Consider the following 12677-nt stretch of genomic DNA (forward strand, 5'->3'; position numbering starts at 1 on the left):
TGACAGTACAGGGTGTCACTGTTACAAACTTTCAATAAGATCTATACCATAAGTACTTTCATGAGGCTGGACAGTAAGATGATGACTCTCTGGGTACTGTTGATACGCCATTTCGCAAAGAAACGAGATACAGCTCTCTGCTAACACTGATCACGCTAAATTAAAAAAAGTTGTTCATTCCAATCACAAGCTTTTTCAAAAATAGGGTAGAGATGGGTAGGTCGGGTTTTTGTATTTTCTGATTCTTAAATCTTGCAGTCGTTCAAAAAATGTAGCGGTGAACAGTTCTTTTTATCACGTTTTCAGAGGGAACCGTGTTGCTATATCACGACACAAGACTCGTGCATGTATGTACGTGTCTGACTGCCATCAAAACTGGACTAGTCGCGCTATATAGTAAACTGGACTGTTCATCTTTGACCACAGTCCAGTTCGTAGGAGTTGAAATTTTGATCACATACATGTAAAAAAGGATGAACCCGTGACGTTTATGGACACACAATCGACAACCATATTTGTCCGACCTTAAAACCTCAGCTCGTTTTAAGCATTACTTTTAAAGCATTCAAAATTTATCATAATGTTTTCCGTGCATAGGTCCAAATCCTTGGTTAACTAAAACATAGAATTCAGATATCGACGGTAGCCTCAGGCAGGATCGGATGAGAGAAGTTTTGGTCCACCAACCAACTATGGATCTGGAAGGTGTCTTCACTAGACCGTATTTCAAGGCGTTGTTCACAAGATATAGATGCAGCGATGGCAGTAATACTGTTGTGTGTGAGTGTATGTGAAAGTGTGAAAAGCTGTGAGTGCAGAATTTGTCTAATAAAGTGTTGTGGATCATTAAAGTCTGTAAAATTGCTTTACAGGACAAAAACGCAAGTAAAAGTTACTGAAATAACGCGACACTGAATTCTTTTCGAACTTTGTTACCAACATGTACTATGGTCACGAGTATGTATATAGACTGTACATGGTCATGAACATTTATACTGCATGTGCTAGCTGTGAGCGGGAAAGCCGAAACATTACTGTTATACCGATTTGCCTGTTTAATGAGGTCCAAATTTGGCGTTCTGAAACACAAAAGCCAGCAACTTTTCATATCATTTAAGTGTGCAGTATAACTCATAAAATCCTAATTTAGTCTGTGAATGGTACAAATCAGTGTTTATTGTTGTGCCTCACGTTGCAAGCCAAAATGACAGCAAACTGTTGCAAACTACAATACATCGTCTGATAACTTGCAATGAGTGTATAGTTTTCTTGGTAGTATCCTTCACAATGTCTTCAAGACAATCGCTCACTACAGCGAATATGTCACATTAACACTAGTCCGCTGCACTTGCGGTCACGCCCATCAACTCGCTTGAATATATTCAGCATAAATTGAATGGGTTGTCAAGTAAGAAAATCTGCATGGCATTCTTCTAAATTTGTTCTAAAGTCTGTCGCAAACAAAGATTTTCTCGTCTCCATGATCTCTTGGTGCAGGTGCGAGGTGGATTAGTTTTGCTGAAGATACATTGATGAACATTTATGTCGTATAATTCTTTAATGTGAAATATTCTCGTCCTCATGCAATATGCATTTTGCAGAATGAAATGAAGCATAAGGTATTGACAACACTGGCCGCAATGTTGCTTGTTTGTGGTGTACAACAATATGAATAACGTTATGAATTTGCATTTTTCGCGTTCACATGTTTTTTTTGTTTATTAATTCGCTTACGCTATTTACAGTAACTATTACATACTCGTTTAGGGTCGGTTTTCAAAACCCCGCGACTTTCTTTTCGCTTGACCCTCATGCAAATTTAGTTCAAAGTTAATCGACACCTGTTGGGTCGGTCTGTAAGCTTACCTTTCTAATTAGATTTCGCCGTAAAACGTTTGGTCAAGTGATGCTGCATTTATCGTATATTTTTGCAATAATTTATTAAATATGTAACAATTTATTAATATGCAAATGTGGAATTCATTCAGATGCTAATGTAATATATGCTAGGATTCAGCTGGAAACTTGGGAGGCCGGATGACTTCCAGTTAAACATTTTGAAATCCCCGAATCATAGACTTTGAAAACTTATCTTATCCCTAGCCACTTAGATACTTGATTTTATAAAGTGAGAAAAAAAGAAACGACAAGAGGCTTGCTTAAAGAAGAAAATCAGAGAAGATTTTGGTAAAAGGAAAGCAGTGAATATTATGGTTTGCTCGTGCAACCATAGACAGTATAGAGGGGAACCCCTCTACAGTCAATGGTGCAGCATTAGGGTAATTTAAGATAAAGCTATTTACCCTATACAAATAACATCTGATTTCATTGCATTTTGGAGCAAACCTTTTAAATAGGCCCCATTATGATTACTCATACTTTACCTGTCGTCTTACATTTACAAAGTTTTTTTCCATTTGACACGATTAGTAATAGTGTTTATTTGTTGTACTTCGTTCTACAGTTTCTCTTCCTTACTCCTGACAGCTCGTTAATTATTCAGTTTGTCCACATGGCCTGCACAGAATATCTTGTGTCCACTGCTGCTCTTTAGTCCAATCATGGATCAGGCTCATTATCATGACTTGTGGACAAAAGTTTTTGTGTTGTAGACGAAGGTTTCTGCACCCAACCCGTTTCCAATATATCTTTTTTTTTCTTTAAATTTCAAACAACTTTAAGCAAATATTTGCCACGCAATTAGACAAGGGTTAGACAAGAACTCAAGTATTTACAATCAACCAGACCTCCTTTAACCCTTTGAGCGCCAAAGTCAATTTTTGTTGCCTTAATAAAATATACCTCTGTCAATTTTTGTCAGATTTTTGCCAAAATTTTGATAAAAAACTGTGGTCAATGAAATGTCGTGTTCATGTGGTCCAAAATTATCAAAAAGAATTACAGAATAGTTTATAAAACTTGGTAAAATGTTGCACTAAAATTTTGGTGGGAAAAACACAGCACTGAAACGAGTCAAAGGGTTAAAATCTATAATATGAATTTGTCTTTCAAAGCATGTTACGGGATACATCTATTAATTTCCCAATAGAAGCTGTATTCCACACTAATAGCCACACGCTGACTTTCACTCGGAGAATATGTATCACAGTGTGATTCATGGGCTCAAAGTCAGGGTCATAAAATTCGGTAATCATGAAATCGCAAACACTTCTGTTGCATATACATATACGGAAGATGATTTTCGATTTCCCGCCATTAACAAAGCGATGCTAAAACAGTTTGCAATCAAAACTGCGGCTTCTGAACAGAAAAAAAATCCAATGGGGATAGTCACTTGTCTCTGCTGACAAGGTAAGACTAGGATATTATTTTGTGTATATTATATTTTTTAGTCTTTATGAAAACTCGTTGAAAACGCTCAAAAATGACAACCTGACCTCCCCAGGCATTGGATGACCTGCCTCACTGCAATGCACTCAATTCCTCTGCCGGCTGCCTCTATCGTGATGATGTTCTTTGCAGTCTTTCAAAACCTAAGGGGGTTCGTTTCAAATGCTTTTACAACCTAGTTGTCACTTTGCTCTTTCTAAGTTCTTGACGCAGAAGCTGTATACAAGTCAAGTTTGTGCAACTGTACATTTCTCCGCTTTCGCCAGGTCATGCATTTAGTTACACTGAAAGATTCAGTCGTGTGCGGGCGCTCCGGCGCACTGCGACCTAAGACCCTTCATTTATAGTTGGACAGAGTACATGGAATATTGGCAGTAGATTCCCCTGAGACATGAGAGGGAAAGTAAGAAAAAGTTGTCACAGATGGGAAAGTTGAATGCAATTCAAAGCGGAGAAGAAAAAAAATTATGTTCTCCCGTCAATCTTCCAAGGCCCACTGGATATCGAATAGTCCATCCCTTACTACATGTACTACGGTTGACCTCCATCTGACACGAACGAGGAACCAACCAACCAACCGACAAACAATTGCTCTCGGCCCGGCGAACGCGTACGTACGACACACACCGTACAGTGCCTTGGTGCAGTGTTGCCCACATGCAGTGAAGCACTGCAAACGTTAAACTATGGAATTTGGTGCAGAGTTTGACGAAGATTTGTTCGGTGAAACAAAGTCACGATCGGCAAACGTTACGAGAACGTACAATGCCAAGATTTGCGAACCAATGGTAATTTCTATCTTTTCTGTACCACTAGCCACTACCACTGTGGCGCTATCTTTACTTTAGTCCCGTTTGTGCACCTCCATCTCCAGCAATGCATGGTCCATTGGTCCCTCTATATTGGTATTGGGCCACAGTCACCTGTGGTCTATTCCGCTGTGCGTCTATATATGCGCCCCATAGACGTGTGTACATATGCCTTCTTCTCAGGCATATGTACACACGTCTATGGGGATAATATAGACGCACAGCAGAATAGACCACAGGTGACTGTGTGTTGGACCGGGGTTGTCCAGCCTACCGAGTCCAAGGATACATGATCTCCCGGCGCTCAGCTGAAGCCAGCCCTTCGTACATGCTGTGTGTTCCCGGCGTTATACGGCCTGTGGTGAGATCGAGAGGCCGTATAACGCCGGGAACACAGGGCTAGGGCTGAAGCTAGCTGTGGGTCCATAGCTGTGTAGCCTAGAATCCTAGAGTGGGAGTGGGTCGGAGCACAGTCCCTCTATAGAGGGACTGTGGTCGGAGGTACGGAGGCAAGCGGACGAATAGGATTCTAGGCCAATAGCTGTGGTGTTTTCAGACGGGATTTCTGCTTTTTACGGGCTGATTTTGACTTTTATGATTTTAACCCCATTAGCGGGGTTAAAATCGTAAAAGTGGCCCCACAGCTAGGGCTGAAGCGGGGGCTGAAGCTGGCACTGTAGCAGACAATGCACTACATTGTATACCTTAGAAGGTAGCACACAAAACTTTGCATGCCAGTTTCCTCCACTCTTTTCAAGGCAAGTGAGCATCATTGACAGTCTGCAGGTATAGGTATGAATGAGTGTGCAGCCATTGTGCATATATACTTCATTCCAGCAGACAGTACATTATGTTCTATAGGCATGCTAGCATATACCATCGTAGGTGCTAATTATAGTAGATATGTGTAGCATAATGGATATACCGGTATGTGTGTAAGACAGGCAAGGTGCAGTGGATGCACACTCTTTCTTTCATTCCAGCAGATCTTATGTTGTGTTCCATTAACCCTTTGAACCCGGCTCGGCTCAGTTTTATCTGGTATAGTGGCATAGTGCAGTGTTGTCTGCTAGGTTTATGTGCTAGCGTCAGTTCCATTGTCTCATAGATTATTATCGCCATGAAGGTCCCATCCATCGTCGTAAACCACGCGCCTCTTTACGGCAACAGCTCAGCGCTACCCGTTGCGTAGGTCAGCGGAGCGGAAATTATTGCTCTGGCTCGCGAGAATGGTCCCATCTTGACACGATGTTTACTACAGTGCTGTGTAGTCTCCATGGTCTGAATACAGTGCACAGGCCCTAAATAATGGAAAGGTGCTTGCAGCAAGTTTTGCCACACCATAATTCCACACAATAGCTGGCTACATTACTGCAACTAGTCCTGATTTTAGTAGGGGTAGCAATAATATCAAGCCCATGGAAGAAGAAGCGAGAGATTCATGATCAAGCCAAAGATGGAGCATTGCCGCTGGTCATTTTCAATGGCATAAATAGAAATATTACCACATGTGTATATAGTAATAGCTGATATCAAATTATGTAGCTTAAGATCAGCCATGTGTATATCAACAATAACTACGCCTATGACAGACACAGCATGACGTGTGACTTTACACATTGAAGGCGTAATAGGTAATTAAATTTAATACTGACACTACTTCATTAGATTATGAGGTGTCTACCATACCAGTACCGAGTTTTTCTGAATATGGTAATCACTGCATCTTTTTTATGATCTATTCAGTGGTTCAAGGATGATGTGGACTACGAAGACCTCGCTGAACAAGTACAGCATTATATTTACCAAGGCGATTTGCTTTACTACCAAGAGAAGTTTGAGGAAGCGATACACTACTATGAGAAAGCAAGAGCGCGTCTATCACCTAGCAATATTGCCTTGAAGAGGATGCTGCAAGAGTCACTGGCAAGGTGTCACATGAATTGTGCCAGGCATATTGAAGCCGAGATACTGGCAAAAGAAATGGTAATGTCTTGACTCTTCAATGTGGTACTACAGGGAAACCTGTCTAAACCGAACCCTGTCTTAACTGGAAACCTGTCTAAACTGAACTCTTTTCTCAGTCCCATTCCAATAGGACTCAATTTTAAAATAACCTCTATAAACTGAACACCTCTCCAAACTGAACAATTTTCTCAGTCCCTGAAGGGTTCGGTTTAGACAGGTTTTACTTTATATGTTAAAAAAATATTATGATAGCTATAACGGTAGATCAAAAGATCCGTCACTCGAGGGCGCTGTCTACGCTCCCCCTCTCAATGGAGCACCCTTGAGCAACGGATCTTTCAGTCTACTATAACGGATGGGACAGATTGTTAGATTCTCAAAATGTTACTGGGCTTCACTAGTGTACAAGCTGTGGTGACTCATCTTAAAACCTGTAGGAAAACTTAATTTTTTATGGGCGTGAGAAGCTTAAAATTTATCAAGAAAATGGTGCCATTTTAATTGTAACTCAGTTTGCACTGTTACTCTTGCTTTCCAAGTCCAAACTTTCCATAAATCAAAGTGTAATGTGTAATGTGTACCTTGCATGTGTATAATGGATTGTGATGTGTTTTTTTATATGCCAGTTTGAAGAGTCTCACTATCTTGAACAAAAGACATCGGCCTACAATCTTCTAGTGTGGGTTTATCATGCTGCAGGCAAAACATTAGGTAAGAGTTTAACATCAAGGACCTCCATATCAAATGTGATATGTCTTTCTGGTTTTGTTGCAGTGTTCATGATTCATGCAGCATTCCGGTGAACTCTGAATATATGAAATGTTAGAAAAGTGGTATTTATTCACCGTTATGGGGCTTCCTCAGTTGTTGTATACTCACACATGCATGTGGCCGCTGTATCAGTACAATTTGCTGACAACTTCAGTTCATAGAACCCAATGGCTGTGTGTCTGTAGCCAGAAATAATATGAATAATCATGTACTCCACTTTATTCAGCCCATTTAATTTCCTTAACCCAGTTCCCACCATACAGAGGCCCACTTTGCCTTTGTAAACAAAAGAATCAGACAAAAACCACTGAGGTGAAAGAGGGCTGACCATTGCCAGTAATCAGTAACAGAAATTTGTGTGTCAGATTCTAAGAAGCCTTTGCACATTAATCTTTACCTCACATACACTCAAAGATATCATTTTTTTGAAGACTGATTTTTTTTACATTGACACTTTATTTCTCATTATCACCAGAGGAGCAAAAGGCTGTGCAACAATTAATCAGCTTACAATCCAGCAATGCTGTGTTGTGGATGAAACTGGCAAATACATACTTTGTGCTGGCCAGACAGAAAGGATGGAGAAACGACAGTGATGAGACTCAGGTTGCGGACACATTTGATAAGATGAACTTTAAACAGAGCGCTAGTGTTCCACGCACGGTAGGACAGAATATGAAAAGTAATTCCAAGGATCTTGGAAAACATCAATACCACAGGAAAGACACAGAAAGCCCTGCCAGGTGCGCCCGTGTACCTGTAGCATCACGCACAAATGGTTGTAAAGAGCACGAGGGGAACTTTGATGCCAAAACATCTGGTCAAAATGACTCAACTGGGGAGCATGGTACTTGCACTGTCAGCTGCAATGATGCAGACACTGGCCAAGTGAATAGTGACAACAATGAGAGACTGACCAGTGAGTGCTTGCAAGAAGATTTACTTGAACTCTGGATTTCTGAACAAAGGGAGGACACTGTACATGATAGGCTTTGTTGTGTGGGATGTCTGTTGATGACAAGGTAAGGAAACCATCTTGAACGCATTCACTGTTCACCAATCTCCTCAGATCTTGTTGCGAATAATACCTGTAGCTGTGTCAACAAGACAATGGATAGAACTCAACTACCGTATTGAGTCAAATGCTAGCTATTAAAGGGCCAGTTGCTGTCGCATTTGATGATTGGTTCACACTATTTATGTTGTGTGCTGATTGCAACTTCTTTCTGTACTCCCCAAAGCATGCCGAAACACAAACTATTTAAGTTTTCAACACTGTGTCGTTACATATGAAATGCACTGTTGTTATTTACATTTGAATTCTAGTTCAGACGAGAATTCACTTGTCAGCAATAACAATGTAGTCTATATGTGTACAGGTCTAGTTAGCAAGCTGAATACTGTATATTTCAACGTTTTTCTAGTGGAACAAATGCAGAACAAATACTGTAGTTGACAGTAAAAAATAGTGCAAATCATCAAAGTTATAGCTACATGCCCTTTAAGGCATGTCTTGGCACCAGATTGTCTCATCAGAAAATTTACCAACCTGATTACAATTTCAATTGAAAACAAAAGCTATCACACCTCTGTAATCCTCTTACAGGCGATCCCAGGGATCACGAGCAATGCCTCTAAAGGCCTTTTTAGGGATCCCTGGGATCACCTTTGTTCTAGTCTGCAAGAGGGTTATGAAGGTGTGATAGCCTTTTGTTTTCCATTGAATTGTAATCTGATGAGTAAATTTTCTGATGAGACAGTCTGGTGCCAACACAGGCCTTTAAGTTTGACATGCACACACTGGGAAACCTCAAGAACATAAGGCCCTGTAGAAATATCATTAAATCAAGGTGTGTATTTCATAAGAACAGCGCTATATTCAGAGTTTAGGTTGTGATTGTAATCCTAGAATGGATACTCTCAGTGGGGGCCAGTTTTAATATGCATCCAACAAAGAGATTGTACATCTAGGTTTTTTTGTTATTGATGAATCTTTACAATTCATGAGACCCACCTTCCTGGGGTACGATAAAGCATGGCTTACAAACTTAATTCTCAATATCAACCACAAGCCCTAGATAAAAAAGTTGATATGAAGCTTCTTGTACAAGACCTGAGCCGATTAATTTTCTGTGTGCGAGCTTCATTCACATGCACAATACCACTAGGTGATGATTTTGCAAGATGTAAGACATACACAACCTTTTACACAAGTATTGACATGGATAATGTGTGTTGTCAATCTTATTGAGTTCTGTATATATCTAATAGTAATAAGAATTTATGAGATCCATAAATCAATAAATCAGTCAAATAATTTATATACGGCCTGTATCCTATTCATCTATAGTTCAGAGGCGTTGAGCAGCTATGAAGCAAACGCTTCAGTAAATAAGTTTAGTTAGTTTTAAGGTTCCTTCAGAATCTACTGCTGAAGGCTTTGGTTGTTTTAAAATAATTGCATCTGTGATTTTATCTTCAGTAGAACCATTCTTAAAGTCTGTCAGATTCAAAGACGGAACGTGTGGATGCTCTCTCTCTCACTCTTCTCTCTCTCTCTCTCTCTCTCTCTCTCTCTGTACCCTCTACAAATCACATGCAGTCACACCATAACTTGCATTTTCTCTCTTTCCTCCCAATAGGTTGCTGCTCTTTCACATACAAAACACTGTGGTCTCGTTTTCAAAGGTGAAACACAAACAGCTGAGCAAAGAGGTAAATATGAGCATATCAAGACAAATTCATTCTGAGAAAAACTGATGTTACTCTACACCAGAGAAAACCACAGCTAACAACTATAATAAAGCTGAAAGTCACCATGAGAAAACTCCCCAACCCTGCCTCGCAACACAGCTTTGAATCTCTGCCCTACACTGATAAGCCCTCAAAGGTGAGTTAAAGCCAGCCCAAGGCAAAACATCCCTGGCTTTGCCAGTTTGGCTGCATCAAGCTTAAAATCAGGGCACAAAAAAGGCCATACTGCTTAGCAAACGAGGGACTATGAAATAATCTGCCATGAGAAACGATTTCAACATCATCTTTTTACCTAATTCTGAACACATGTATGTGATAATGAGTTTGTAATTTCGACATGATGGACCAAACAATTATAACATGAAGTTGACAATACCCGTAAATCACAAATTTTTGTCCATGATGGCTTAATATCGATCGTTAAATCATTCTGACTTTTTTGCACAGGTTATTTGACTATTTGTTTTAATCAAGCTACCATTGCAGTAAACATTTACTTATTTATTTTCAGGTATCAGACAAATTGGAAGAACTCAATCTTCCTGAGAAGCTGCTACAAAACATTCTGCATTCAACAAAGTGCTGTCTCTATGGTAACAACTCTGATCAGGATTCCTTCACTGATGGAAACCATATACCAAATGACTTGGAGCAACAAACCCAACAGCATTTTGAACAGAAATGGTTTCCATGGTTACCAACAGTGTTATGAGTTTGGTGATAACTCAGATTCCATTTGTAATTTCACATCACAGTGTTTGAAATGGTTGTTGTTAACCAACTTAACCCTTTGAGCACCAAATTCAATTTTTGCTGCCATTATGAATGGAAGCCAGACAATTTTTTCAGATTTTTTCCAAAATTTTGATCAAAAACGGTAGCAATGTAAAGTGATACCCATTTGGTCCAAAATTGTCAAAAAAATCACAAAAGAATTATGAAGATTTTTACCTTCTCGTGTCTATTTATAGACAGAGAAGGTATTAGAGTTGAAAACCAATATGCTGCTGTCAAGAACTTCCGTCTGTCAAGACTTCCGTCTGTCAAGATCCGTGGACGTCATGCCATTGTGATGGGTCATATCATAAAATGGTGGGGGTGTTCATGGCTCAGGTTGAGGTGTAGGAGAACGATTTGAGCTATGACAAAAATCAAAAGGGACTTAGCGGCATAGCACAGTGTTAAGCCTTTCTCCAAGGTTTCTTAGTTGACTACAATCTATTACAGACTACTGAGCTGACGTTAGGGGTACTCACTTTGTGTTTGCTCACTCTGTGAGCGCTAGTGTTTGGTACTGAGTTGTGTGGATATTCCCTCATGGCCTCACGTGATCTTGGCCTGTTGCATAATCTGCAGAGATGATCATAATTGCCTCCGAGTCTGAAAACTGTCATTGTGTAAGCCTGTCGGCATTTTCCTTGCATTTTTTCTAATTTAATTTTGCAAAATATCGGCGAGTACCTCAATATTTCAAGATAACCCTTTCTTCCCAATCGTTTCCTGGAGTTTCAGAGTCATATGAACGAAAATGAGTGAAAGTTTTAGACAGGAAAATCGGACGTCGGCCATGTTCAATGTTTACAGTACAATCAGAAGTTTACGTGGAGGAATTAACCAACAAACACAGGAGTGTTCATGATGCCCGCCCTCTAGAGGCAGACCCTCCTATATGAAGTACCACATTTGATGCTTGTGGAAAGCTTGACCACACAATGGAGCATTTAAACTTTTAGAAAATGACAAACTGAATATTAAGAAGGTATTCAGAAAATGTCAAATACTGAGGAAAAATGCGCAAATATTCAAAATAAACAGGTTAACTGATTGGTCAGCTATAAAAAACAATGAAAATGTTTATGATCAAAAGTTTTTGAGATGCGCACATTTTAACAAATACAGAAATTATTAACATTATAAATATAAGACCAAACTATTTTTTCAGGGATGGGACAGGTTGGAAATGAGGGGTGAGAGACAAAGGCCCTCCTATTGCTGCATGTGGATGCAGCCACACCATTTTATTTACAGCATACTTATTCACTGTGTTGTGTTCAAGTTCCATATTGTACTGACTGTCATACAAGGATAACATAAGCAAATCAAATCAAATTAGAAAAGGATCAATGCTGTTGTGTGGATTTTGCTGAACATGGCTGATATTTCGCTCTATATATTTGGTATCCAGCAAAGGCATTACATTGCTGACAATATATTTTACCGTTTCTGCATGAATTTTTCTTTTTTAAATTATAGTATATTAGTACTTCAAACAGATTAACAGTTATCGTGATGTCAACCCATAATTTTACATCACAAAGACTGTAATTCTGCCAATTTTTTTTGTTTTTCAGTCATTTTATAAATTTTGCACTGCACAAGATGATTGAACAAATTGCAATGTTTGAATTTGTAAACTCAAAGAATAAAAATCCTTTGGTCACAAATTAAATTATTTTTTGAAAAGAAATTTACTCTTAAACACTTTTAGCATATATTCTTTACACGGTCATGTATTTCAAGGAAAATATGCCTATTAAAAACATTAATTTCTTCACTTTCAATTTTTTTTCAATACTATGACAATTATCAGCCATGAGGTTATACAAACACAAGACCAGATAAGCGTTTTTCATCATTTCCACAGGACTCTTTGGAAAATCCATTAAAAACAGTTAAAAGTGACTGGAAATGATCACTTGGTATACATTTAATTTACAGATGCCAGGTTATGTATTTCACATGCACTCAGGTCAGTAAGGAAGTGCGTCATTACTATTTGGACTGTTAATTCTTATTTCTGAATTGTTTAACTTTTTACACTTTGAACTATCTTTGGGCAGTTTATACTGTAGCTTAGAATTGTTTGATTGATGTATTTAATCATCTTTTGGGTTCTTTGGGTCCATATCCCACCTCATGCCCCTACGTACATCAACTATTTACCAACAACTCCATGCCAACAACCAATTACCTGACCTGGCCACACATTAGAGAAGGTACAGCGTCATTGACGGTATTTTTAAA

The 12677-nt window shown here is 39.2% G+C and overlaps 1 protein-coding gene across 1 annotated transcript; it reads left to right on the forward strand.

Moving 5' to 3' along the window:
* The first annotated feature begins 3926 nt into the window (after positions 1 to 3926).
* LOC139140754 (uncharacterized) lies at positions 3927 to 10790 on the forward strand. Its single transcript, XM_070710149.1, has 6 exons — positions 3927 to 4139; positions 5907 to 6146; positions 6755 to 6839; positions 7375 to 7921; positions 9542 to 9614; positions 10165 to 10790. Exons 1-6 carry the CDS (start codon positions 4038 to 4040, stop codon positions 10363 to 10365), a joined length of 1248 nt encoding a protein of 415 aa, XP_070566250.1. The 5' UTR covers positions 3927 to 4037; the 3' UTR covers positions 10366 to 10790.
* The last annotated feature ends 1887 nt before the right edge of the window (positions 10791 to 12677 follow it).

The sequence above is a fragment of the Ptychodera flava genome, chromosome 9 (assembly GCF_041260155.1).
Source record: "Ptychodera flava strain L36383 chromosome 9, AS_Pfla_20210202, whole genome shotgun sequence".
NCBI classification, from domain to species: Eukaryota; Metazoa; Hemichordata; class Enteropneusta; family Ptychoderidae; genus Ptychodera; species Ptychodera flava.

What these genes read in the sequence shown, in the direction of transcription:
- LOC139140754 (XM_070710149.1), top strand. Translation starts at nt 4,038, where the DNA reads ATGGAATTTGGTGCAGAGTTTGACGAAGATTTGTTCGGTGAAACAAAG. An exon ending in TGCTGCAGGCAAAACATTAG is followed by an intron (nt 6,840 to 7,374) that starts GTAAGAGTTTAA and finishes CATTATCACCAG; the next exon opens with AGGAGCAAAAGGCTGTGCAA. An exon ending in GGATGTCTGTTGATGACAAG is followed by an intron (nt 7,922 to 9,541) that starts GTAAGGAAACCA and finishes TCCTCCCAATAG; the next exon opens with GTTGCTGCTCTTTCACATAC.